We start from the raw sequence: 27,266 nt of genomic DNA on the forward strand, positions 1-27,266 counted from the left end.
CCGCCGCCGGCGCCGCCCACCGCCCGCCGCCATTGGCCAGCGCCGCCGCCACTCAGGCCCCGGCGGCGGCGGCGGCGGCGGCGGGGATGCCGATGCCGATGCCGGCGGGCGCGGAGCCGCCGCGGCGCGGAGCCGCCGCCCGGCCCGGGCACGGCGGGGCAGGCGCGAGCGGGGCGGGGGCGCGCAGCCCGCGGGCCCCGCAGCGGCCGCCCGGGCGCCGCCCGCCGCCGCCGCCGCGGCCGTAGGCGCCCCCGGGGCCACGGCGCACCGGTATGAAGCGGTGCCGGTCGGACGAGCTGCGGCAGCCCGAGGAGGACCCCGGCGCCGCGGGGGAGCCGCCCGGCCCCGCCGCTATGGAGGCCAAACCCGGGGAGGCGGCGGCGGCGGCGGCCCCCGAGGCGGGCGCTGTCCCGCCGCCGCGCACCAAGCCCCCCGACCTGAAGGTGAGCCGCGGGGGCACCGGCCGGCGGGTACCGGTGGGTTGGCAGTGGAGCAGCATCCCGGTGGGGTCACCGGAGGAGTGGGGGGACCCTTTAGGGTCAACAGTGGGGTTACCAAATCGGACAAGCACCCTAGGGTGTTACCGTTGGGGTTACCGGTGTGGTGAGCACCCAGCGGGGTTACCGGTGGGCTGTACGCCTGGGTGGGCTACCACCCTCCCCACCCACTGGTCCCCTGCTACAGGTGTGACCTTGGAGGATGCAGGGTGGCCCCAAGATGGGGATGCTCCTGAGATGAGGATGCTCCTGGGATGAGGATGCTCCTGGGATGAGGGTGCTCCTGGGATGAGGATGCTCCTGGGATGAGGGTGCTCCTGGGATGAAGAGGTCCCAGGTTGGGATGCTCCCAGCATAGGGATGCTCTCACACTGGGGATGCTCCCAGGGATGGGGATGCCCCTGGGATGTGGGTGCCCCTGCCGTGGGCCACCTCCCAGGTTTGAGATGCCTCGTGGTAGGCTTGCACAAGCACGCACGGGGCTGGGCACCGCCGAGGCCGTGGCCCTGTGGCAACCTGGCCACCAAGAGCAGTGATAATAACAGTGTGGTGGTGGGAGAGGCGGGAGGACCCTGGTGACACCACCCGCCCTTGGCAAGGGGGCTGCGGGCACGAGGGTCGCACCCCAGGGCAGGGCTGGAGCGGGCTGCCATCACCCAAGCAGGCTTTTTTGGAGTAACAGGGCTGTCCCCCGGCAGAGGGGCTGAGCAGACCCCGGTAAAGAACTGCCGGAGTCACCCCAGCGCTGAGCGTGGGGAGATGCTCGGGGACCGCCAGCCGCGCTGATAGGATTAGTGCTGCGGCAGCCGGGAAGTGACGGTGTATAAATGGCCCCGAGGCTGCTCCTCCTGTGCCTTCGGGCTGTGTCCGGTTAATGAGGAAAACAAGTTACGCGGCACTGCAGCGCTGCGGGAGCGAGGGGAACCGGTCCCCGGCGGCAGGGATGCGGGCAGGGATGCGGGCAGGCAGGACGGGAAGGTCCCGGGTGAAATTGGGCAGAAATTTCCTGTGGATTTGGAAGGGGAGCAGCTCTGACCCCCCGGCTGTTCAACAGGGTCCCGCTGGCGTGGATGCAGTGGGGTTTTATGTCGCAGAGATGAAGTCCCTCGCTTGTAACTTTGATGTTTTCAGGCGCTGCAGCGTGTTGCGGCCGCGGGCAGAGTGTGCTCGTGGCAGCGCTGTCAAAGGCGATGGGGCCGCAGTGGTACAGAGGTGCCGTTTCCACTCTTTGGTTTCAAAAAGACCTGGACAAAAGTGGACAAATGTCCCTGGTCACCCAGGGGCAGCCTGGCATCCGGGATGGAGACCCTTGTTGTGGAGCATCCCAGCCTGCCGCTTGGCCTAGAAGGTCTTACCAGCATGGTCAAGGTCACTCGGGAGCTGGGAAGCACAGCCAGGACTGCCTGTGCCCCTTCAGAAAGGCAACCAGGAAATAAAAACCCCCAGTCCCGTAGGAGAACTCAGCTGCTTTAAGCACAAGAAGCCCTGTGGTTGCAGGACGCTGCTTGCTGCAACACGCGGTGCCTTTTCCTCGATGTCCGAGCAGCAGCTCCTGCTCCTGAGGCAGTTTTGGCTTTGCTGACATGATGTACAGCTGCTGCTGGCCTAAAAACAGCTGGAGGGGAGAGCCCCGTGCCAGGGGAAGGCACATCCATGGAGATGTGGTGCTCAGGGCCACGCAAAGCTTGGTGAGGTGGCCACGGTAGTGCTCCCCACCTGCATCACCCCCCAGCCTCTCTCCATCCCCCCCGGGGCCCTTTTCACCTGCACCGTGAGTCAGAAAGGGGTGAGAGTGTGGGGCAAAAGGAGCCGCAGGTTACGATGGGGATGGCCACCAGGCCAAGAGCTCCTTGGTCAACACGTCCAGCTCTGAGCTGGAGCTCAGCCTGCTCTGCAGCCCGGTCCAGCTCACAGCAACAGCAGTGGCCAAACGCCCATTGATTTTATCGATGTGAGTGTCATACCCTAATGCAGGTTTGCTTTGCAATGCTCACTTTTAACGCGTTTGTAGTTCAGCAATTAATTGCCCGCGTGGAGTGAGTCCTCAAACTTGCTTCGCCAGGCAGAACACATGAAAAATTGCGTCTCGGTGCTGCCCACAACTTCCGCGGCAGAGCTGGGCGCTCTGCCTGGCCCCGCCACAGACACCACTGATTCAGCCACTTCGCCTCCTGTTGCTACAATTAGTGGCATCATTAATATAATCTTAAAGTTTTCCTGCCCCAAACACCCTCTGGAGCTGCACTGCATTCTCCACAGTGGGGTGGGTTCAAACAAGCTGCTCCTTGGCCCCACAGCTGTCCCCAGGCTGGCATGGTGCCACACACCAGGACCCACAGATTCGTCTCCCTGTGGACAGGGAATAAGCATCAGATGTAAACTTTAGTTTGCTGCCAGCCAAAGATGGATTTGAGCTGGCAACCTGGAAACAACAGGCTGCCTCCTGTCATCTCCATCCCCTCACCCAGCAGATCCGCGGCAAATCTCCGTTCCCCAGCCCCGACTCCAGCTCCGTTGCCGAGAGCAAGGGCTCCATTAGGGGAAAAGAGGAAAGAAAGAAGTTCTGGCAAGGAGCAAAGCAGATGCATGACACATAGTTCCGCTCAAAAATATGTTGGGTGGCAGGGATTTCTGCGTTCTGCAGCAGAGTGACTGGATCCATACAAAACACTGCAGAAGGAGACATCCAGCCTCCTGTGGCTGCCAGGGTGTCCAGGGTGTCCCATCACCAAGGTGTTCACTGCTTGGTCCCGCTCCCACTTTCCCTGAGCAACCCTGAGCTGAGTGTTTTCCCTGGGTTTCTGTCTCTTTCACTGTTTTCCCAAACGGGCCGGTCTGGGCAAGGGCTGGAAGTTGAAGCCTGACATCATTTCCATCTACAGTTTCACGATCTTTATCCTCATGGCTCCCACCTTTCCCTCCTTTGAACCCGAAAGACAAGACCAGCAGGAGTCCAGAGGCCCTGGCCTGAGCCATTCCATCTTCCCAGGGCCTGATCCAAACCCCACATCCATGGACTAAAAGCTTCCCCTGGTCTTCCTGGAGCTGGGGAGCCTCTCCTGGTGCTGGGAAACCTCTCCTGGAGCTGGGGAACGTCTCCTGGAAAGGAGGGAGATGAAGGACAAGGGGAGATCCCACCATGGCATGTGCAGTCCCCAGCAGAGGTCTTGCCCTGAGCAGTGGGGTTGGGATGGGGGTGGCTGGAGGGGATGGGGTGAAGCATTAACCTCCTGTTTAATCATAGCAGGTCAAACCCACTCAGCTAGTCTAATTTTTTTTGGAGGTCCCACTCTACGAGGGGTTGGGTCCAGGGGTGGAGACCCTCTGGTGCAGTTCAGGGGCCCCCCCATGGCGGTGCCCGTGCAGGCTGTTCGCTGCAGGGAGGACGCAGAGGACTCCTCCTCTCCGTAAAGGTCACCAGGCCCTATTCTAAACCCTCAGGTACATTTATATTTAATCCCTCGCACGAACAATTTTCCAGGCATATTTTGGTCTTGAAAGGACACCGCCAAGGTGAGCCGGCTCCCCTGCGGTTAGTGGGATGGAGCTGTTGTCAAGCAACTCGAGCAGGAGCAGCGGGTCCCTGGAGCGGCCGCATCCATCATCTCCCCGGGGCATCGCTCATCAAAAGTTCTCAGGCTGCTGGCAGGGACCCAGGGGGGTCCCCGCTCTCACTGTTGTGGAGCTGCACGCCAGGACCCCCCGGTCCCCCAGGGAGAGGACAGCACCCTCTCGGGGAGGGTGCAGCCAGGACAGCGTGTTTCCCCAGGGTTTGTGCCAGGCGCAGCGGGGGGGGGCGAGAGCTGAGGCCGGGCTGCGCTGCCCTCCCGGGATCTGTGTGATGCTTCCCAGCAGAGACACAGTCATCCTGGTGTGGGCTGCTTGGCTGAGGCCAAGCACTCCGTGCGCAGCCACCTGCCATCCTAACCCCCCCAGATCTGACCCCCCCAGGGTCCCCATTCTGCCTTCCCACCGAATTCCAGCACTGAGCATCCCCACAGTCAATTCAGGAGACACAGAAGTGACAGCCGTGGGAGAAGCGGTCGTGGGCTGCCACTCGCTGTGTTATTCCCCCAGGAGCACATCTGGCTCCCCTCAGCACCAGCAGCAGAAATCTTGCCCTGCAAATGCCACCTGAGGTCGGGAGCTCGTGGGGGTCCGCAGCCCCCCCAGCCGGAGCCACACCTGGGCAGTCGGTGCTGGCCCCGCAGACGTTATTCTGGAGAGTGTTTAAGGAGCTGCGTGTCACTATAGCGTTTTGGTAGTGCATTAAACAACATGACTAACGTTTGTCACATGTTTGTTCTCTCATCCTGTCCCCGGGAGGAGAAGCGTGTGTGGGGGAGTGCTTTATTTTCCATTTTAGAACATCTATACGTTTTCCTTGGCGTTTGTGGCAGCGGGAGGAGCGGCAGAACGGGGGGTCGGGATGCTGGTGTGAGATAGGGCTGTGAGGGGCAACTGGGCTGGCTGCCACCCTGGGGGGACAGCTCTGCCCCCAGCCCCCAGCCTGGCTGCCAGCAGTGGGGTGCGGGGTGGTGGTAGGACCCCCTTGCTGGGGATCCTTAGGAGGATCAGCGGGAGAAAGCAGCAGGAGGACTAGACTTGCAGGGGCAAATGGACTTCCCGGGGTCCTGCTGCTGTTTGTGAGGATGTGAGGTGCTCAGTGACGTGGCCTTCCCCGGGCTCCCCCACACCTTAAAATACACAGTGCTGTGGGATGGGATGGGATGGGATGGGATGGGATGGGATGGGATGGGATGGGATGGTCTTCCACTGTGTCTGTTCAATACCTCCAAAGGGCTGCAGAGTCTTGGCTGGAGCCTCTGGGCAGGCCAGGGACATAAATAATTAATAATAATAATAATTGAGCAGGACTTTGCAGCATGTGGCTGTGCTATAAGGTCATGGCAACAAGATCCCCTCCTTGCACGTCTGAAAGCTGAGTAAGAGGTTTGGATGTCGGTGCAGAGCTGGAAAACCATTTAGTGAGAAACTGGGAGGTTTCAGGCTGCGTGGCCATTCGGCAGCGGCAGGAACACCGGCCCTGGAGAGCCCGGCATGGCCGAGCAGGAGGGAGGGACACGCATCCCTGTCACAGCGGGCAAGGGCAGCACCCGGCTCTCCCACTGGACACAGCCAAAGAGCAGTGTCCCAGACAAAACAGTCATCCAAGTCACTGTTTTCCTGCAAGATACATTGGTTTGGGTTAAAATGGGGTTTTCCAGCTCTTGGCTGAGCGTGGCTTGTCCCTGCAGTGTCCCCACAGGGCTGGGACTCTGCTCTTGGTGCAGGCAGGGTGGTGGGATGGGTACAAGGGGGGTCGTGCAGCCCCCTCCTGGCTCCTCACATTTTCGCAATTACTTTCCATCAGTGGATAAAGACATAAGAAGGAGGCAGAGGGTGTGACCGTGGTCAGCCCAGAGCTGTGCTCAGCCAAACCGTGGGTCTTGGGCTCGACCCTGCCACAGTCGGCAAGAACTGATCCACTTACGGGGGACGTGAAGCAGGAGACGCTCCTTTGGAGCCCACGGAAACAAGTCTCTGCTGCCGAGCAGGAGACCCTGGCTGCATTAATGAAAAAGAGAAACAAAACAAATATATTTTTGTATTAATCTTAGTGTTTTACAGCTGTCTGCACTGAGAAATTAATCTCCGTATCCATTGCATCAGTTATTAAGCGACGACTGTTCCAAAATAGCCCGTGCAGACGCTCTGTTCTGAGCCACGAGTAGTTTTGTGCCAGAAAAATGCTTCTGCTTTGGAAGTGCAGTAATATCCCAGAGTAACATAAGAAAACAGAGTTTTTACATCAGCAAATTCCCTGGAATACCCATTGCGGAATGGCTTGTTCATGGTGACCACTCCCGTGAACTTTTTAATATAGACAAGCCTTTAGCTTGACAAACAGTCGATCCGGTGGGATTCAAGCCTGCAACAGCAGGGCTGGGATTCTTCTTTTTGCTTCCCTCCCCCTTTTTCCCATGCAGATCCCTTACCGTCCCACCGGGAGCTCTACCTGCAGGGTCCATGAAAGGTTCTTTCAGGCAAACTTGGAAAGGACCAGAGGAGAGTTTCTTTTAAAAGGTGAATTTCTATCAGATGGAGCTGTTGGGCCAAGAACCCTCTGTGGGCAGCTGGCTTTCACCTCCACGCTGGTGCTGGAAAAACATCCTCTCCTTTATTGCCAGCTTCGCTTTTATTTAGTTTCGTTACCCTCAAGGAAGTAAGTTGGTCATTTTTTTTCACTTGGGCCTTCTAAAGGGCTAACTGTGCATCCAAGGGTACGCCATACCCTTGATGGTAGAAATCTGTGGGTTTATAGTTATTACCTATCTAATGCTGTCTCTGTTTCCATAGAGACTCTATAAATAGAATAAAATTTAAATCACTATTTCCTGAAGTAGCAATTCAGCACCATAGATTTATTATATATTTCCTAGGAAAAACCAAAAGGATAGAAATTTTCATTATGAATGGATAACAACAGAAGGATTAAAGGGTTTGCCTATAGTGTTTAGGGACACAGAATCTAATTGCTGATTCCTTGTCAATATTACAGGTGTGATGAGAATTAGGCCCTTACGGATTTGGACCTTGTGGCTTTAATGTCTGGGATTTTTAGGAGAAGGAGCCCTTTCCGTATGGCCATGAAATCCTCCACACTCTGCAGCTCCTGGAGGCTGCATCTCAAACATCACTGCTTTTCTAAAAGCTGGGGCTTTTGCCAAGTGTCCGCTGGGCCTATAAGTAGCTCCCAGTTCTGTGCCCACTTCACGCTGGTTTTCAAGCATGAGTTAATGGCAGCGCTGCAGTTATGGGAACCAGCATCCCTGGGGAGAGCCCCAGCCGCAGTAAATCAGCGGTGAAATGCCCCTGAACGTCAGCAGGGTCAGGACTGGCGTCCTCAAATGTAGGGTGCTCGGCTTAACTCCAAAATAGAGACAGAGAGCAACAGGGCAGACTCGTGCCTTGTGGTCCGCTGGGTTCCTGGTAGCTGAGGCTGCTTCGGGAGGCGAGAGGATCTTTCAGTGCCCCAAGGTCATTTACTTGCTGCCCGGGAGCTGCGATGGACCAAGGATTTGGGATCTGGGATCTGCTGAGCCCTTTGCAGATGCTGGAAGCTGCTGCCCGCAGCGCTGCCCCCGTTCGACCACACACAGGGGATTGCGGAGGGCACCCAGCCAAAATCTCCCCTGGATGCAAATCTGGGCATTCCAGTGACTGCAGGGAAACCGCTCTGGGCTGACCTGGCTGTAATCAAGAGCACGATCTGTTCCACCATCCATATTGCATGACTTTGCCGTGGCCAGCATCCACCCGGATTCCCAGGAGCGGTCACGAGAAAAGCCGTGTGCTCCATGGGAATGTGAATCTCAGTCCCCTGGGAGAGGAAGACCCGGGGGTACCCGCGGGAGCGGCGTGTCCCCATCTCCTGATGGAAACTGGTTGCTGCCCAGCGGGGACTGGATTTGGTGGCACTGGGCCACGAGCTGCGGTTTCACCTTTGTAAGCGAGGCCAGCCCGGTCTTGTGCTGCACTCGGAGGCCATGGAAAATCCCCCACAGAAAAGCCCTCCCCAATCCTTCCTGGAGTGCCTTTTGGAGAGCAGGTGGCCCCTGGCAGCACGTCAGTGGCCCAGGCTCCAAGACTGGGAGCGACACTGGCTTTTCTAGCCAGGGAAAAGGCTGCTCCATCCCCACTGCCCGCAGGGCCGGGGTCTCTGTGCAGCTCTGGCGTTGGCTGCAGCAGGCACCCTCCTCCCTCCATTGCTCTGAAGGGTCTTTCTGCTCCTCTTGCTAATTTTAGGGGTAGCCAGCGCTCATCAGAGACCTCCCTCCGGCGTGGGGAGCGCTGTTGGAGCTGCGTACCTGAGCCGTCCCGAGCCACCGTGCTCAGCCCTGCTGCGTGCCATCGAACGGCCACTAACATTAAATACTTTTCCACGGGTATAAAGTGCAGCGCTGGCAGCAGGGCTTGTTCCCTTTCACAGATCCCTTTGGGCTGGTGTGGAGTCCCCAGAGCCCTCCAGAAGTTCTTTAAGCCCTTGAGCTTTGTGTTTTGGTTCAGTGCTAGCATGGGCACCGTCCGTCAGAGCTGTGCATGCTGAAGTGGGGCGATGCTGTCCCTTCCTGATAGTAACGGGTTCTTTTCTCTCCTCTCCTGCAGAAAATCCAGCAGCTCTCCGAAGGGTCCATGTTTGGCCATGGCCTGAAGCACCTTTTCCACAGCCGCCGGCGGTCGCGGGAGCGGGAGCACCAGAACTCGCAGGACTCACTGCCGCCGCACTACGGCATGTCCGACCACGACTCCCCGGACGAGAAGGAGCGATCCCCGGAGATGCACCGCGTCTCCTACGCCATGTCCCTGCACGACCTCCCGGCGCGTCCCACCGCCTTCAACCGGGTGCTGCAGCAGATCCGCTCTCGCCCCTCCATCAAGCGTGGCACCAGCCTGCACAGTGGCAGCCGGCGGGCCAAGAGCAGCTCGCTGGAGCCCCAAAAAGGGAGCCCCCACCTCGTCCGCAAGGCCCCCCAGGACAGCAGCCTCACCGCCATCCTGCATCAGCACCAGGGCCGGCCCAGGTCCTCCTCCACCACCGACACTGCCATCCTCCTGGCCGAGAGCGGGGCTGTCTACCTGCTGACCGAGGACACCGAGTGCCTGGCTGATAAGGTAGGGCTGTGCCGTGGGGACATCCCTGAGGGTCCAGGGCAGAACTGGGTGCAGAGCACCCCAAAACACTGCTGGAAGGAGACCGTCCCTCGGGGCAGCGCTGGTGGCACTGGGTGTGCAGGATGGCAAGCCTGGGAGCGAGTCAGGGCCGGAGGCTGCTTGGGTTGATGTTCCTCTCACAGGGAGGTGAAAGCAGGGACGTGCCCTGGTCCGATTCCCAGAGTGGGATTTGAGGGAGAAAGAACAGAACCTGGCACGAGCTGTGTGCCAGTGGGGTGGGACCCCCGGCGTGGGGTCGGAGGGGATCCCAGCGCCGGGAGTCTGCAAAGATTCGATCGGGTGGCTGCAAATTGGTCCCGTCCAAAGTGATTTTTAAACCGGTCTGTGCAGAGCTAATAGAGAGGATGGTATTTCCATCTAGCGTTTAGGCCTGTTAATTATGAAACAGCTGAGATTAGCACGGCAGCACGGCGCGCTGAGGACACGGTGCGAGCAGGGAGAGGTGCTCTGGGTGCTGGTGGGATTCTCCATGTCAGCTTCTCTCCTTGGCCTTTGGAGCTCTGGGGGTATCACGCTCTAAAACCACTCTCTGCCGCACTGAGGGCTAGATGCATTTATTTTTTTTTTAATTTACCTGAAAATGTCATCAGTGGATTGGCAAAGTGGTAGGGCTTGGGGTGGGGAGATGGCCAGGCAGGCTCTGGGGGCTCTTGGGTGGCTTTTTCAGGAATAGCTGTGTAATAGGGTGCAGTGGCTGGGCAGAGCTGCCGGGGTGGGATAGCGGTGGGGGTGTCATGTCCTTGCGCTCCCCCTGAGCCATGGGACCCGCGCTTCCCACGTGCCCCCCTCCTCCTCCTCCAGCCGCTCATCTATCCTTGGCACTGAGTCACCGAGAGGGAAATCTGACCTGGAGACTTCTACTGCCCTCTGAGCTAATGGAAAGAGGATCAACCAGATACTTTTTCTTTCTGTTTTCGCTCGGCAGTTCCAGCGCCGAGCTGCAGCTGACGCTCACAGCTTGCAGCGGGTGCCAGCACTGCTCCCCTGCCACAGCCGTGCAGGGACAGGGCCACCACCGGGACGTGGGAAACTGGTCCCAGGGGATAGACACATCATTGTATTCACAAGAAATGTCTGCCCAGGTCCTCCTCTCCCCCCTTCACAGTGTGCAAATCAGGGCAGCACCCCGACCCTTCCCTGGCAGTCCCCGCTCCTCGCCACTGGCATGTTGCACCCAGACCAAGTGCCTGAGCAGGGCCTGGAGCCATTCAGGTTGTTAATTTGAGCATCTGCAGCCAAAATTTCTTCCATCCGGCCCGTGGCATCGGCCTTGCAAGGAGCCCAGACCCGCTGAGCCCTCTGGGGTTACAGCCGAAGCTTTGAGCGGAAGCGGTTCGCACAGGGACAGAAGCACCCGGGGGGAGGCGAGAGCAGAGCGGGTCGTGTCCGCTCACGGAGCAGCACATTGAGCGCAGAAAGGGGATGAATAATTAACTGCATATGACACAAAGAGTAATAAGAAGAGAGACGATACTGGGGCCTTTGTGAGGCAGTGGAAAAACAACCTATTTGGAGAAACAAGAGCTATGTGATATTCTCATGCCGTATTATTTTTCCGTAGCCCTCAGGAAACCCGGCCTCCTGCCCGCAGCGAACCGGCTCCTCTTCCGCAGGGACGGCTGGTGCTGCCGTGCCCTGGGCCCGAGCACACCCGGCACGGCCCCGCTAGACCCTGGCAGGCGGGTTTGCACCGGGGCTTTGGGCCAGCAATCGCTTTGCATCACCTCTGCCTTGTCCTGCCGGGGTCAGACACCTCCTCCCCATTTCACCCTCCGTTCGGAAGCCGCTGCCCATGGGGTGCACAGGGCTGCTGTGAAAGAGCCATTTTTTCCCCCAGAAATTTCATGCTGAATTATTCCATCCATTGCGTAAGGGCCCGAGCGCGCGCTGGATTAATCCCTCGTGGGATCGCTCAGCCTCAGCAAGTGCTTTTTGATCAGCTATTAATTTTTTTCCCCCTTTTTTCTTCTTAATTAGGTTCCTGCAGTTTTCCCTTCCCTACCTTCACCTGCTCTGGTTCCTCGCCCCATGGTCCTTGTCAGCGCTGGGTCACCCTCCTCCCTGCACCCCCCTAAGTCCCACCACGAGGCATCTGCCCATCGTGGGGGGCATCGCCAGGCGATAACCCCCAACAGCAAAGGGTGACAGCAAAGAACTGTCACCTGCACCACATGCTGGGGACAAGGTTTTGCTTTGCAGGGTGATGCATGTTTGTGGCTTCCCCCCGCAGCCTTCCACCGCACTACACCCACTTTGTGCGTCCAAAGAGCAGCTCCCCACAAGAGTGGGGTGACTCAGGTGTCCCCTGCCTCCTGCTGGCACTTGAATGCAGCTTGGGACCAAGCTTTTGTCTGTTGACTCCTCTCCAAGAACCGCGGTGGTCGGTGTGTGCCCGTGGTGTGCTCTCTGGTGTGCAGTGACACGGCTCGCCGCTCGCTGGTGAGCTGGGGGGAGCCGCTTCCCCGGGCCTGGGGATAGCAACCCCCGGGATCAGCACTGGATTTCAAGCTCGCTTGCTTAGCCGAAGCGCGGTGGCACATTTGGGGTGCACATCGGTGGTGGTGTGTCTGAGGGAGCACATGGCCCGTGTCGGTGTTTCACACGAGGACGTGCCGGCTTGCGGACACGGTGACACATGTGACAGTTGGGGCAGGGGGAGGCTGCTGGCAGGGACGGCGCATGGCGATGGGAACGTGCTGGAGAGCTTTCTCCTTATCTCACTAATCTCCTCCTGGTGACCCGCCAGCGCCTTGTGGGAGACGCGGCCAGACGGGCATTACCGGCCGGGACGGCCGCCGAGGCCCCGGCGCCAGCAGCAGCAGCTGTGGGGTCTCCCCGCAGACCCCGATCCCAGGGCCAGCCGAGCTCCAGTGCTGGCGGGGCTGAGCATCCCAGGGGGACCCTCGTCCCTGTCCCCCTTGGGGTGGCCGGTGCTGGACGGGGGCAGCCGGAAGGTTTTGTGCCTGGTGCTGCCGGGGATCTGCGCGGACGCCTGCGGGGACTGCGGGATGGTCCACGCCCAGGTGAGCCCCCGCCTTACGCCGGGACCTTGGGGTCCCTCCGAGCCCCCGCAACCCCCACCGAGTCGCGGAGGGGGGCAAGCGGGAGGGAGCCCGGGCGACCGGGCTGGATCCGGGGCCGGTGGCCATTAGAGGGCAGCGTTACCGCACCGGCGCGCACGGGTGTCTGTCCGTCTGTCTTGTCCGTCTGTCTGTCTGTCAGTGCGCATCCCCAGCCGGCTTCTCCCCGGCATCCCGGAGGGAGCCGCTCACAAGTGTCACGAGTGCAAGTGCTCAGCCCGGGCCGGCCCGGACCCGCGGAGCATCCCCCGAGGGGTGCGAGGGGCCCGATCCTGACCGGGCTCCTGGCCCGTTCGCCCTCGGTGTCCCTCGGCAAGTGACAGCACCAGCTGCCACCGCTGCCCGCGGCGGCCCCGTGCCCCTCCCGCGGCCTCCTTGGCCCCCCGGCGCGGATGCTTCTCCCGTGAGACACAGGGGAGGAACGGGAGGGAGCAGGGGGGGCTTTGTGCCACGTCTCAGCTTTGGGCTTGCGGGCCAGGCTGGCTGCTGAGTGGCTGTGAGCCACATTTATTTATGGGCTTGTAGCCCAAGTGTGCCATTTCCCTGCTCCCGTCCCCCCCCTCCGCTCCTCTGCCACTGCCCAGAGGGGGTCCGCAGCATCCTGGGGCTCTGCCCTATGGGGGGGACCCGTCCTTATGGCCTCATCCCCACCATCCTGCTGCCTCCAAACGTAGGGCAAGATTCATCCTGCTAAATTTAGACGCTCGCCAGATCAGTGGCTATATCAGGGCAAGAGGGATTATAGTCAGCAGGGAGAAACCTGGAGTTTCTGAGCATCCACCGGGGGTGGCTGTGGCCCACAGGCATGGAGGATTAGGGCGAGTGGTGGCCAGGAGGCTGTGGGATGGCTCAGCCCTCGCCCCAGCAGATCAGGGCTTTCACAAAGTTAATCTGCTCTGCTCAGGCATCTGCTGTCTGGCTGCAGCGTGTCCAGCTCAGCCCTGGCTCCCTCCGACCCCGCCGGCATCTGACCGCCTTCGGTTTCAGGGCGGGGACGTGGTTTCTCGCCTCTTACGGCTCCGGTTACCCAGAATTGGTCTCAGTTGACAACAGGGAAGGGGACAGGGATGGGGACTCTGCACAACCCAGCCATGACCCCCCCAGGGCCGGCGTGGCCTGTCGGGGTGCTGAGCAGCCCCAGCCTGGCTCCAGCTCGGCGGGGAGATGCCCCGGGGCTGGAGCCTTGCTGGTAGAAACCCGGGTTTGCTCCACGGCGCTTCCTGAGTATCCTTTCTCCCTGCGGCGGGTGAGGACGTGGTGGGGCCAAGGGGAGGTCGGCTGGGCGCATGGGGGTGGCTCAGGCGGTGGGATGCTGGTGATGCTTTGCTGCCCCTAAAACTCATTTTCAGTGGGAGTTTGAGTGCTTGCAGAGCTGGGGCCGGTGATCCTAAAACCAGGAGCCTGAGGCTGAGCTCCCGAGCAGGCAGCCTGCTTTCTGGAGGTGCTGAGACCTAAAGGGAGCTGGCACGAGCTAAGGGGACACGGGACCTTCAAATCTCACTGCCTTCGGTTGCTGTCCCCACATGTAACCTAGGCAGATTTCCCAGGCAGAGGTTTTCCCTCATTTCCTGCCTCAGTTTCCCCAGCTGGGAACCAGAGCGTTTGGTGAAGTCTCCTGCATCTCTTTAGGAGGATTTGCTGACAGGCAAAGCACATCCTCCCCTCCCACCCAAACTCTGGGTGAGTGCTGGTGTTAAAATCCCAGAGGAAGGAGCTAAAATAGGCCAACGGTGACTGCAAAAGTGAATAGAGGGAACGGTGGTGTAAAGCTGCCCTCCCTGCAGCCCCCCAGCCGGGCATCCCCCCAGCATCCAGGCAGGGTCCCCAGGGGGTGAGCCAGGGAGCACCGGTGTGCGGACACCCTACAAGTGCCAAAGGGTTTTGGGGGGGAACTGCTGACCTCGGCTGCAAACGGAGCCCCCGCCGGGCATCATGAAACTGGAGGTGCAAGAGCGCTCGTGTCCAGGTCAGCTCCCACCTCTCTACCTCCATCTCCCCGCGTGTCGCAGGGGAAGGAGAGTCTGTGAGCGAAGGGTGGTGGTGGGAACTGGTTCCCTCGCTCCCATCAGGATGGTGCTTTGAGGAGGGAAAAGCAGATAATAGCTGTGAAGACAAAGATCCCCGAGATTGCTGCTTAATTAATTCAGGAGGAGAAGAATATCAGACTCTCGTACTGATTCACCTCCTAGCAAAAGACATCGTGTTCCTCAGCCTTCGTTGACATATGGCTGTTGTTTCCAGCCCACCAGCAGCTCCCGCTCCCCGACATGCAGGCGCCGTGAACACCGTCGTGCCGCCTGCCCCGGGGGGGATTCGGGGCGAGCGGGTGGCTGATGGGATGCCCAGGATGGACAGGGCAGGATTGGGGGAGCGAGGGGTCATGTCCACGCTGCGGTCTCTCCTGCCGCGGGGTTGTAGCTGAGAGCAGGATTTGGCTCCTGAGTCAGGATGAGCAAAGCAGGGTCCTGCCTTGTGACTCCTCGCCTCGCTGCGGCTCTGCCTCTCCCTGCCTCCCCCCTCAAACCCTTCACACAAAAGCTGCCAAAAATCCCCTCCCCGCGGCTGCACAAGCACCCTGAGTGTCAAAACCCAGCTGCAGCATGGGCTGGGGGTGCTGCCGGTGGTTTTAATGCTGTGTCACCCAGCAAGCGAAATAGCAGCAGCATTGCGGGAGCTCCAGGGGTTACTCCCTCCGGTAAAAACGACAGCAGGAATTTTTCCAGCGATTCTCCAAGTGTAGGCAGGGCCCTGAATAGCTTCACCCGTGCGGGATGGCCACTGAATCATCTCTGCAGAGGTGTCCCCCTCAGTGACCTGCAAGCCCAGGGCACAAGGGACAGTCCCCAGCCCGCAGGGTGTGGTGTGAATTAGGAAACGCTGGGGTCCGCGTGGTACGGACGGGCAGCGAGGCACAGGGACCCCCCAAAGCCAGGGCAGGCAGCAGGGACGGCTGCTGGGACCTGCCCGTCTGCACCCACGCAGCCGCTCTCCACGCAGGGCTCTCTGCTGGGTGCTGTGCAGGAACACGCTCCCCGCTGCTGCTGATCGCCCCGTGGGATTGTGGCACCAGCCCAGCTCAGACCCGCGACCGGGGAACCGCGGCGGCTCGTTTGCTTGTTCCCAGCCGGGCAGCGCTTGGCGGTGCTGTTTGTTCTCCCAGCACAGTTGGAGGAGCAGGACCAGCCCCTGTGGCACCCAGCCTGTTCCCGCTCCCCCGGGCTCCCTCCCTGCTCGCCAGCCTGTGCTGCTTGTTCTTGGCTCCCTCAGAGCCTCACGGTGCCTCTTCTGCAAACACACGGCGTACGATCCTCTGCCCCTTCGACTCCTTAACCGCTGCCATGACAGAGGGAGAGGATCCAGCTGCCTCGCGGAGCACCGGCCGGAGCGACCAGGGCATCCTCATGGCGGAACTGCATCCTCCCGACTCCTGTCCTGGGAAAAGGATATTACTCTTAAATTCTCTGCTGGGTGTCTTTGTAAGTACCCTGCTCCGCTCTCCTTCTGCTCCTAGGCAAGGCAAGGACTGGGGATGTCCAGCAACAAGGGGTGACGAGCAAGGTGGTCCTCGGGTGAAGGTCAGGCTGCTGCTGGGCTCTGTGCGGCCGCTGCTTGCGAGGGTTGTGGACAAGAAGCCAATTGCTTTGGACACCAAAAGCACTCGGGAACGTGGGGTTAAGGAGCAGTGGACTTTGCAGACTTCACCTGTATCAGCAACCTGGCTCCCAATAATCTGTACGCAGCTTTCCCAGCCCAGCTGAGGGCTCTGGTGAGGCTCGGCTGGTCTTTCCTTTTTTTTTTTTTAGTACCTGCTTCTCGGCACTAAGCTCAGGCCCTGCGTGTTCCTGTGCCGGCCAGCAAAGGCAGAGCTCGAGTCCAAAATCTGCCGTGTGTTTGTGTTGCATCGCGAGGTGACTTGTCTCTTGGTTGAGATGCTCGGACCGGGACTTTGTAAGCATTCAGGGCCAGATTCTGCACCACTCAGCACCGGCACACACTGAATGTGCTCTGATTTTGTGTCTATCCAGGGAGTTCCTTTGCATGGGAGCTGAGGTTTATTTATTTTTAAATTTGCCTCTTGCAGGCAGGCCTGAAAAACATAGCTGCCACTTTCTAAGCAGCGGACTAAATCTCCTAAAGCAGAGCTGGTGCTAAGGATGAAGGGGAGTCCACCACCAACCTCTCGGGTAATTTCCTTGCAAAACCCCCACTTTTCCCGTGCCGGCGGGGTTTTTGCATTGTGTGGAAGGGAGGTTGTGCTCTCGGGAGGGGAGATGCTGCACCACTGCTCCACCTCGCTTTGCTGGGGTATTAATAGGCGACGTTCTTGCTTCAGCAATTATTTGCTAACCTTAACCTTCCCCTTGCGCTGGGGAGCTGAGAACAGGTGGTTTCCTATGATCCGAGCTGCCTGAGGTCCCCAATAAATAAAAAAAATGCTCTCCAGGTCTCACTGCAGCAGGCTGTCTGTGAAGTCTCATCCTGAGCATCCTGGCATTTATCAAATCCCCACTTTTTCAGCCTCCTCTGGGGAAATCTGCACTCCTCCGTCCTTCCCCGAGGCCAGGGACAGCCTGGCAGGTCAGGCAGGGTTTGAGGGGGGCTGTGAGCTGGCAGGAGGTGTGGGGGGGGGTTCGGGGGGGGCATTACAGTTAAGCACAGGCTGGGTGGCCCATGTCACAGCGCAGAAGCGGGGCTGTGCCTGGCAGCCTGAAAGGCGCTTCCCTCCGCTGCCTGCGCTGGGAGAAGAGGGGCCTCGGGGCCGGCCCCAGCACTTTGAACAAGGGAAATGGAAAGCAGAGCTCGGAGCAGGGAAGGTGTTTTCCAGAGTGTCTTGTGCAGCTGGGGATTTTTCCTGCCCTGCTGAGACGGCCGAAGAGTGATGGGAAGTGACCTCAGGCTCCTGTGCTAAAACGAGAAGTGATGCTATAAGAGAAGTTAAACAAAGATGAGTGTCCCTCGGTGACCTGCGCCATGCCCGGAGGCATCCACAGCCCGGGGCTTGGCCAGGCTGCAAAATCCACCCTGGCTGGGGCAGCTCGGTGGGATCGGAGGGACAGACGAGGAGCGGCATCTGCCCGTGGGAGACACACTGCTCCTACCCACGCTGGCAAGGAGCCGCGTGTGCTGCCAGCCCCGGTCCCCGTGGGCAGCGTTGTGGCATTGCCCACAGCGTATGGCCGTACCCCGCGTCTCTGGAGCATCGGTGTGGCACCGGGAGGAAACTCTGCTCCTTCCTTTCCCTTCCCTGGCACGGCTGAGCACCGTACGGTAGGCACAGCTGGTTTCTGCTCCTGGTGGGTTTAACTTACCAGGGAATCTGCTCTTCTCTCTGTTCTTCGCTGTGGATGGTACCACAGCCCCCTGCAAACAGGGGGTGGGTGTGCGGGGACAGGGCTCAGCGCTGGCATGCACAGAGGTTGCTTATACGAACTCACAGCCAGATGGGGAGGGGAGACTTCTGCCTACAAGATCCTGTTCTCCCGAGAAACATGGGGGCTGCTGACAGCTCTGTGTGTAGCAGCAACTCCCGCAGGGGCTGGGTGGCCTGTGGGGATGCTCAGGTCAGTGCAGGGCTGTGCCGTCCCCAGGCTGGGGTGTGGGGACCAGCCGGGTCCCTCCAGCGCCGCTTCCCCAGCAGCCGAGGCTGGTTTTGGAAGGCAGTGGTGGTGAGCTGTGCTGCTGCGTGGCCGATCCAGCCTGTCCCTTGCTCCCAAGCACCATCTCACATAAACACCTGCAGGCACAGCTGGGGATGCCCTGGGCAGGGACCTGTGCACGGTGCTGACGCCGCGGCGGCGGGAACGTGGGCTAGAAGGGGCCAAGGATTTTAGTTATCGGTGTTGAACTGTGCTTTGGCAGCTTCACATCATGGATCAGTCCATGACATGGCTCCAGCTCTGCCTCCTCCCCGCTCCTGGCACCCAGTGGTGCACGGAGAGGTGCGAGCATGGGCACTGATGCCGGTCTGGGAGGGTCTGGCAGAGCCAGGCTAAATGCTGTTAGTGATTCTTGCACCAGGGCAGGGTCAGACTGGCTCTTAGGAAGTATTTCTTTGCAGAAGGGGTTGTTGGGCGTTGGAACGGGCTGCCCAGGGCAGGGCGGGAGTCCCCATCCCTGGAGGGGTTTAAGAGTCAGGGTGACCCAGCACTGAGGGATCTGGTGGAGTTGGGAATGGTCAGTGTGAAGTTCATGGTTGGAGTGGAGGATCTTCAAGGGCTTTTCCAACCAAGATGATTCTGGGATTCTGTGACTCAAGGAAATGCCTTCCCTGCTCAGAGCAGCCTGAGCGGAGGCTGCTGCTTCTGTGCCCATTTCCTCCTGTCACACTGGTGAGCGTATCTGCAGCCGCGGGTGTTCCCGCAGCCTGGCAGCGCAGGCAGCCCGCGGCAGCCCCTGCCCGGTCAGAGCCGATGTCTCCTCAAAGGACATGTCCCCGCAGGGAGGCTTCCCCGACGTTGCAAGCGCGGTGTCCATGGTGGGGTTTAGGGGAGCTCACGTTTGCAGAATACGGAGGGACTGAGCCCTCGGATGGTGCTTTTGTGGAGCCGTCAAAGCAAACCTCTCAAATCCATCCGTGCCAGGTCAGGTTGATTTTTGTGCTGCCTACCCCGGCTGCTAAACCCGGGCAGGGGCAGCTCCCGCACGGGCAGTGCTGGCTGTGCTGCGCACCATAGCTCAGGGGTGCAGCACAGCACCCAGAGCCTCTCCGATGTGACAGGTTACACTTCCAGGGCACGGATGGACGTAGGAACAGCCCGAGAGATGGTGGGAAGCACGAGGCTGAGCGGTGCTGGGCTTGTCTCAGCTGTGGGAGCAGCACGGTCCTTCCCATTAAACATGCATCTAGGTCACGATCGGCTCATCGGTCCAGCCTGTACAATTCAATGTGTGGCTGAAAATACTTCCTAAGCTGTTGTTGTCTTGTTGCTTTTTTTGAGAAATAACCAAACCAGAGCACTGCAAATGAACCTTTCTCATTTAGCCCGTTGTCTGCGGCTGCACAGATGCTCTGATCGGCAGCCGCAGTTGGTTTGAGGTTTCAAACAATCCTGGCATCAGCCGGGCGCGCTGAGGGCTTTGGTCTGGAACAGCTGTGGGCTGTGGGCTTGAATTCTGCTTCCCTCCATCGCCCTCATCCGGGCCTGATCCTGCAGCACCGGTCGCACCGACCCTGCTCCGTGCAACCCCGCGGGTTTGGGCCAAGTCAAACGCACAAGCTCTGGGTCTCCTTCCTCAGCCAGGACTTCCACTTTGGCCCCTCACCAGCTGCACTGGCCCCAGCATAAATGGCTGTAGAGCCAGAGCCTGCTGTCGTCCCTGCTTGCTTTTTGGACGTCTCACTTAATATCTTTTTAATTACATGTGAAGTGTCAAAACACTTGTATTTGGTCAGTTGGCTGGACATGTTTTCTGTGCATTGTGTGTTCTCCGGTGGCAGAATCAGATCGGTGTAACCTTCCCCATCGGACCCGGGTCCATCCCAGCGCACGGCCAAGACCCTACCTGGTCCCGACACAAGTTCCCGGCTTTTAGCTCCCTCGGGCTGCCCAGCTCCTTGCTCGACAAGTGTATTTTTCCCATGCGTTGATCCCACCCGGGGTTTTGCTTTGTGCACGCCTCCCCCCGCCTCTCCCAGGCTTTATGTCCTGGTATGTGACACAGCAGATGACAACAGCCTGTCCCGACCCCCTGCGTCAGGGCACAGGCAGCGTATGGGGCTGGAGGCGTGTGAATATCCCGCCACAGGGACGAGGAGGGGGGGTTTGCATTACAGCCCTGAAAGCTCCCGTCGCTGAGAGCTGTAAACAGCTCCAGCAGATTTCCTGAGTCGACAATCCCGCTGCAACCATCGGCTCAGTCCCTGCGCGTTCGGGAGGCGCCCATGGACGCGGGACCAGCCCTACGGGGGTCTGCAGGAGGGCTCTCCTCCTCCCTCCCTCCCTCCCCGCTGCTCCCCTGAAACTTTGCTGCCGTCAGCTGCCAGGCCAGGCCCCCTGCCATGGCAGCCAGCGCTGCCCGCGCATCACTGCCGGGCTCCGTGCCGCGGCGGGGACACGGCCGAGCGGCCCACGCCAACTAGCCCTGGGGGACCCCAGCCCTGCCCGCGATGGAGGTAGGTCCTGGCAGCCGTGGGGGTTAGAAAAAGACAGCGGGGAGGATGGCGATGGGCAGAGAGACCCGCGGGGGCTTTTGGTACCTCCGTTTCTGGCGCTCGGTGAATGAAACCCACCGGCATGATCCGTGCCGGCGCAGCAAAGCCGGGGTGGGAAGCTCCGCTGTGAGCTGAAACCCTTAACGAGCCTCCCTACATTATGTAAGAAAAAATATTCTCAGGCTGATAAATTAGCGGAGGCAGCTGCCGCCAGCCCATTGTGTCCGGCCAGGAGCAGGCAGCAGGCAGGGCAGGCAGGGCGCAGAGGGGGACACGGGGCTGCCTGCTTCGGTCTCTGCTGCAGGCTTGAAAGGAGGGTGGGAAGTGTGAGTCAGGGCTCCTGCTTCTATTTTCAACGCCTGGGGTGGGTATCGCGGTCCGGTGGGAATAGTGGCTCCGCTGCAGGAGGCACGGGGCTGCGAACGCACGTGGGGACGAGGACAGGACAGGGGACACCCGGAGTGTCCCCCGTAACGCTGGGCGAAGTGCAGGCACCAGCTCACGGGACAGAGGCTGTCCCAAATTACACTGATGAAATGCTCTGAGGCAGAGGGGCCACAGAAACACCCCCATTTAATGACTGCCCCAAAATCAGCCTCTCCACATCTGCTGCCCACCTGCATTTCTCTGCTGGCCGTGGCCTCTCCCTCGTGGCTTTCCACAGCACCCAGGGCACGGTGCCACCCGCGCTGCAGAGCTGCCAGGTGGGTGCAGCAGCTCCTCGGGTCTGCCCCGCATGCCAGCATCCCTCGAAAGCTCAGTGGTACTTCTTTTTTCCACGCTTGAAGTTGCAGCTGATCCTTCCGCAGCCGTTTCGTCCCCGTGTTGTATCCCAGCTGGGAACCACGGTCACACTTCGTGGTGAAAGTCCTCGCTCAGGGTCGATGCAGCAGGAGCCACGGCGTTAGCTCATCCGCTGCACCTCCGAGTAGGCTACAGGGTGTGGAAAACAGAATAGTTCAGGGCATGAGTAAGAGTCTTGAGAGTTTTGTTCTGAACTTTGCAATAATTGTGTAATTTCTTAAGAATGGGTTTAAATCCCTTCCAGTCCCGGGTGCGCTGGGAGACCCACAGCCCCGCACCAGGGACGCAGCCACAAGCGAGCTGCTGGGTCCCGAGCTCCTCACCTGCCACCTGGGCTTTCTTCCATCAAACCTGCAGCAGCAAATAAACCAGCATTGCATAATTGCGCCCGGCCGTGGCCCTCTAAGTACTGTTTGCTCAGCTTATTAGCTTGAACCTTTTGCATATCTCAGCTCTCCTGGGTTAAACTCTGTTGATAAGAATAATTTTTCTTCCTGCGTCCTGCATTCCTCCCGCATCCCACATCAACCCCTGCTCTCCCCTTTGAGCCTGCCTGGAAAACAAGGGCTGGAAAACAGCACTTTCATTTTGATGTGCCTACCAGAAGGTTTTCTGCATGTAGGGAAAGCGTGGCTTTTACTAATCCCCTGGTTAAATCCACTGCACTGTCATTTAGGCTTGCTGGGATTTAGCCGGCGCTGTCTGTTAATACTGCAGAGATCGGTATTGTCTTTTTTTGGTTGTTTTCAAAGCAATAACCTGATGTGGCTTTCCTGTGATGTGCCCGGTGTCTGAGAGAGACAAACTTTCAGTGGGGCTTGGGGAAAGGATTTCACCCCAGCCACGTCAGCAGGGATGGGCAGCATCGCATCCATGCCATTCATCCTGCCCTTCCTTCCCCCCATGCTCCCAAATATCCTCCCAGGAATAAATCCAACAGGTTGGCTTTGCAGGGGGAAAGGTCTGGGTGATTCCCAAACCTTTCCCTGTTTGGAAACAAAGTTTGAGCCACTTCTCCCCTTCGCTGGCTCAGCTGGGGTTTCCTGTTTCAGCATCTCCGGGGCTGCCTTTTCCTTTGCCACGGCCAGTTTGTCCCTTACTGTACAGAGAACTGGACATCTGGGCAAAAAGTCTGTTTCCTGCTGCTTCTAATTCCTTGATAAGAAACCAAAGTGAAACCCTTTGTGGGGTGGCTGGAGAGCCCAGCCCAGCAACTAAGAATAGCCTGGCCGCAGGGTCTGAACACTCTGCAGGTTTATTGGGCATTATCTTATTTTTTTTTTAAAGAAGTGCTGCTCCAGCCAGACTGCAGCCAGCTCCCAGCTCTGCCCCACGTCTGTCTGCAGGGTGAGGGCTGCTGGGTTTCTCCTTTGCTCTCATCCCCCAGCCCCTGCCCCATATAACAGTAGTGCTGCTGCAATGGATAGAGATGAAAAGCCTTGGGGAGGGGGCTGGGGGATGCTCCCACCGAGCTTGTGGTTCTCTGCTTTTGCCTCCCATGAGACCCCTGCATGAAGCACCAACACCCCTGGGCTCCCAGCAGGATAGCAGCGCCGGGGGAAAAAGGAGATGCAGGTAAATAACAGAATGGCAGCACTTGCCCCTGCTTTCCTGAGCCCCACGCGGGATCTGCTGCAGACGGGAGCGCTTATAAGCAGCATCTTGAGAACATTCCTCCCTCCCGCGCAAGGCATTTCCTGGTGATAACACACTCCTAAGTAATGATCTCGCAGCATTATCCCTATTAAAGGGTCATTCGGGGAAAGTGTGATGGAAATTAGAAATTATTCAGGTCTGCCAACAGTATTTAACTTTCAAGCAGCTCTTAATTAGAAGCCAGGAGCCATTTATACAACCACTGAGATTTGCATAAGAATCTGCATATAAAACCCAGCAACTGGAAAGATTTAGTGATTTTTTTTAAGTGGCAAAGCAGCATGGCCGGGTTGGAGAGCACGAGGCAGGACCCTCCGTTGCAGTCCAGGCTCTGCCAGTGATTTTAAGTGTGGCCTCAGGCAAGTGATTTCCTCCCCCAAAGCTCCAGTTTTTCCATCTGTAAAATGGAAAGGAGCATGTGTCCGAACTTTCTAGGTGGCAGCTTGTGTTTGCAAGAGGAGTCTGGCATTGCCAGGTGAGAAACCGTGGAAAAGAAAGCAGCCTGCTGCTTTCCGGGGATCAGGAGCTGCTCCTGAGTCAGCCACAAATTGGGGTTATGGCTGGTTCTCTTCAGCTGAAAAACTCCTGTGTGCATCTAGGCTAAAAGCCAAAGTCTGAAAAAGAGACTAAAATACCTCCGGGTTGCTCAATCCCTGCTCTCGCTGCTGGTTTGGTGGGAGATCAGATGATGGGTTCCAGTTTTAGCTCCTCGCTCCTTTTTCCCTGGCTGGCGCTGGGTGTCCAGCAGCCCACAAACGCGGGTGCCCGTCTCTGCACAGAGCGAGGGCGGAAAGTCAGAGTCGAGCTCCCGGCAGCGGGTGCTCCTTGCTGAAAGCCACTGGCCAAAACCAGCCCCGAAACACTAATTATTTTGTTGCTGCACCCTCTAACTGGCTTATTCCCAGGATGCCAGCAGTAGGGCTATGGCTGGGAAGTGCTTAACCAGCCGGAAAAAAAACAACTTCTGGTTAACTATTCTCCTGCCCAGCTCTTGCCTCCCCACCCCGTTCCTCTCCTGCCCCCTCCCCAGGGCGTTAGCTCCCTCCGTCAATCATTGCCCTCTTCTCTCTTTGCTCGCAGCTGGACAAGGGGGACGTGACCGCGCTCAGCCTGCCCTCCACCGCCGGGCACGGCGACGCCGACGGCACCGTCTGCCTGGATGTCCCCGATGGCACCCCTGACCCTCACAGGACAAAAGCTGCCATTGAGCACCTGCACCAGAAGATCCTCAAGATTACTGAGCAGATCAAGATCGAGCAGGAGGCTCGGGATGACAACGTGGCTGAGTACCTGAAGCTGGCCAACAACGCGGACAAGCAGCAAGCCTCCCGCATCAAGCAGGTTTTCGAGAAGAAGAACCAGAAGTCGGCGCAGACCATCGCGCAGCTGCACAAGAAGCTGGAGCACTACCACAAGAAGCTGAAGGAGATCGAGCAGAATGGCCCTTCCCGGCAGCCCAAGGATGTCTTCCGGGACATGCACCAGGGTCTCAAGGATGTGGGCGCCAACGTTCGCTCCAGCATCAGCGGTTTTGGTGGCGGTGTGGTGGAGGGCGTCAAGGGAGGGCTCTCGGGTCTGTCCCAGGCCACCCACACCGCCGTGGTCTCCAAGCCCCGGGAGTTCGCCAGCCTCATCCGGAACAAGTTTGGCAGCGCGGACAACATCGCCCACCTGAAGGACACGTTGGATGACGGGCACCCCGAGGAGGCTTCGCGGGCTCTCAGCGGCAGTGCCACCCTGGTCTCCAGCCCCAAGTACGGCAGTGACGACGAGTGCTCCAGTGCCACCTCTGGCTCGGCTGGTGGCAGCAACTCAGGGGCAGGACCCGGCGGCTTGGGGAGCCCCAAGTCCAACACGCTGGACAGCCACCACAATAACTTTGACACCATCCTGGAGGAGCTCCGGGAGATCAAAGACAGCCAGACGCACCTGGAGGACTCCATGGAGGACCTCAAGGCCCAGCTGCAGCGGGATTACACCTACATGACGCAGTGCTTGCAAGAGGAGCGGTACAGGTAGGGGTGGGTGGGTGCTGGGGTAGCAGCACACATCACCCAGGGTGGCTCTTTGGGGACCACAAGGCCACCATCCTGGGCTTGTCTGGCTAAGCCCTGCGTGCCAGGGACATGGGGAGCTGCAGTCCCCACTGCCAGACCCACCAGCAGCACCACTCCCGTGGAGGGTCGTGCAGTGCTTTCCCATCAGCAGCCATAACCAGCTACAGCCAGGAGCAGGGGGGGTCAGAGGGGCTGGGCGGTTTCCCCAGTGTCAGGGAAAGGAGGACATGGGGGTCTGTGGGGAGACCTGCCTGCCCCAATGCCCCTCCACCCTCCGTGCGCAGGTACGAGCGCCTGGAGGAGCAGCTGAACGACCTCACCGAGCTGCACCAGAACGAAATGACCAACCTGAAGCAGGAGCTGGCCAGCATGGAGGAGAAGGTGGCCTACCAGTCCTACGAGAGAGCACGGGACATCCAGGTAGGGGAGTGTGAGGGCTCAGCCCCCCCTGCACCCTCCATCTGTGCAGTGAGGGAGGGACCCTGGGCTGGGATGGGTGGGCAAGGGGGATCCCCTTCCCCAGCACCCTCTAGATGAGGTCCTCGCTGCGATGCTGTCACAACAAGAAGCAGTGACTAAGCCATGTCCCCAAAATGCCTCTCTGTGCCCCAGCGAGTCCCCGCTGTGTGAAAGGCCCCGGGTGCTCAAGGCAGGGCAAGGCTCTGCGTGGACGGCTGCTGTCCCTGCTGTCCCAGTTGGGGTCATCGCCCTCACTGCAGTAGATACTCCTGGCACCGAGACCTTCCCCGGCACAGGCAGAGCAGGATGGGCACGTGTTGCATATCCCGTGGGCCAAGGGTTTGCAGGGGGACACAAGGTCGTGCAGCCGTTGGAGCTATGTGGGCAGAACTTCCCAGCAGCGAGGTCTCAGAGGATGCAGTGAGTCCCAAAAGCCCTCGTGGGGTGTCCCCAGAGCTGGTCCTGACATGCTGTCCCTCGCAGGAGGCCGTGGAGTCCTGCCTGACGCGGGTGACCAAGCTGGAGCTGCAGCAGCAGCAGCAGCAGGTAGTGCAGCTGGAAGGGGTGGAGAACGCCAACGCCCGGGCGCTGCTGGGCAAGTTCATCAACGTCATCCTGGCCCTGATGGCTGTGCTGCTCGTCTTCGTCTCCACCATCGCCAACTTCATCACCCCACTCATGAAGACCCGCATGCGCATCCTCAGCACCGCCCTGCTCGTCCTCTTCCTCTTCTTCCTCTGGAAGCACTGGGACTCTGTCAGCTACTTTCTGGAGCACGTCCTGCTCCCCAGCTGATCCTGCGGCCCCGGGGGCTTTCCATTTCCCACAGAGGAGAGGGCCGGGGGGACGGTGGTCCAAAGCTTTCAGGTTGTTTTCACATGCTCGGTTCAGTTGCTTTCCTGGCCCTCCACCCTCGCTGCAGCCGGCAGCGATCGCTCAGAGCGCAGCGTGTCGGAGCCGGGATCCGTCAGTCCTCTGGGATGTTTGGGGAGAGTGGGATGGGGGACGAGGAGGAGTTTTGGAAGAAACTGGGAATTTATGGGGCGCTGGGTTTTTCTAGGGGTTTGGGGTTGTTTTTTAAATGTCATTCTGTTCTGAAAGTCCATGGGAAGGAGGTCTTCTGTCAGTGGGAAGGATTGAGCTGGACCAAACCTGGCTCCAGGAGAAGTTTCTGCGGAGAGAAGAGAGGGGTTAGTGGGGGCTGGGTTTTCCCTTTCATCCTTGAAGACCAAGAGGGCAAAAAGCTCAGTCCCAGGATGGAGCGAAAGCAAAGCACGTGGCGAAGGAGAAAGCGGGTCCAAGGCAAATGCAGCAGGACACGCACATCCCACCAGCCTCCCCCAACCCCACCACAGCCCAGCCAGGACAGAGCGGGGCTGTGACACTGTCCCCGTGTCCCCACGGGGGCCTGGCCAGACACCGGGGACCCGATGCTGGAGACAGCACTGGCACAAGTGAGATCTCCTCTGCTGGTTTCCCTTCATTTATTTATTTCCCCCTCCTTCGGCTTTAGTTGATCTGATCTCTTCAGGGACACCTGGACTTTCCAGCATCACGCCTCTGAGTTTTACAGCCTCTGCACCGTGTCGTGTGTATGTGCGTGTGTGTGCGCGTGCGGTTTTTAATTTAATTCAAGACTCTGTTTCCATTTGTGAATCAAAGCTGGTAGAGCGGGAGGAGGCAAGCAGCTGCCTTCCCAGCCTCCCCGGCCCTACACAAGAGCACAGCATGCTGTCTCGGATGTTTCTTAAATTATTTCATACATATATATTTATGTAATATATCTATACACACACATATATATATAAATATATATATAAAAGTA

General features: G+C 59.1%; 1 protein-coding gene and 1 long non-coding RNA gene across 5 annotated transcripts; one reads left to right on the forward strand and one right to left on the reverse strand.

Annotated features, from left to right (window-relative positions):
* The first annotated feature begins 223 nt into the window (after positions 1 to 223).
* On the forward strand, positions 224 to 27,266 carry TMCC2 (transmembrane and coiled-coil domain family 2). 4 transcript variants are annotated; one of them, XM_074850098.1, is made up of 5 exons: positions 224 to 443; positions 8,667 to 9,173; positions 24,006 to 24,940; positions 25,267 to 25,402; positions 25,925 to 27,266. In XM_074850098.1, exons 1-5 carry the CDS (start codon positions 273 to 275, stop codon positions 26,234 to 26,236), a joined length of 2,061 nt encoding a protein of 686 aa, XP_074706199.1. In that variant the 5' UTR covers positions 224 to 272; the 3' UTR covers positions 26,237 to 27,266. The 4 variants fall into 4 exon arrangements, with proteins under 4 accessions (XP_074706199.1, XP_074706201.1, XP_074706200.1 ...); XM_074850100.1 differs by lacking the exons at positions 224 to 443; positions 8,667 to 9,173 and adding an exon at positions 12,004 to 12,256; XM_074850099.1 differs by lacking the exons at positions 224 to 443; positions 8,667 to 9,173 and adding an exon at positions 16,317 to 16,497.
* On the reverse strand, positions 21,019 to 23,780 carry LOC141934557 (uncharacterized). The gene is made up of 2 exons (XR_012626363.1): positions 23,561 to 23,780; positions 21,019 to 21,398 (listed from the first exon to the last, which is right to left on the reverse strand). It is a non-coding gene; the product is annotated as an uncharacterized LOC141934557 (long non-coding RNA).

Source organism: Strix aluco, chromosome 25 (assembly GCF_031877795.1).
Source record: "Strix aluco isolate bStrAlu1 chromosome 25, bStrAlu1.hap1, whole genome shotgun sequence".
Classification (NCBI taxonomy): Eukaryota; Metazoa; Chordata; class Aves; order Strigiformes; family Strigidae; genus Strix; species Strix aluco.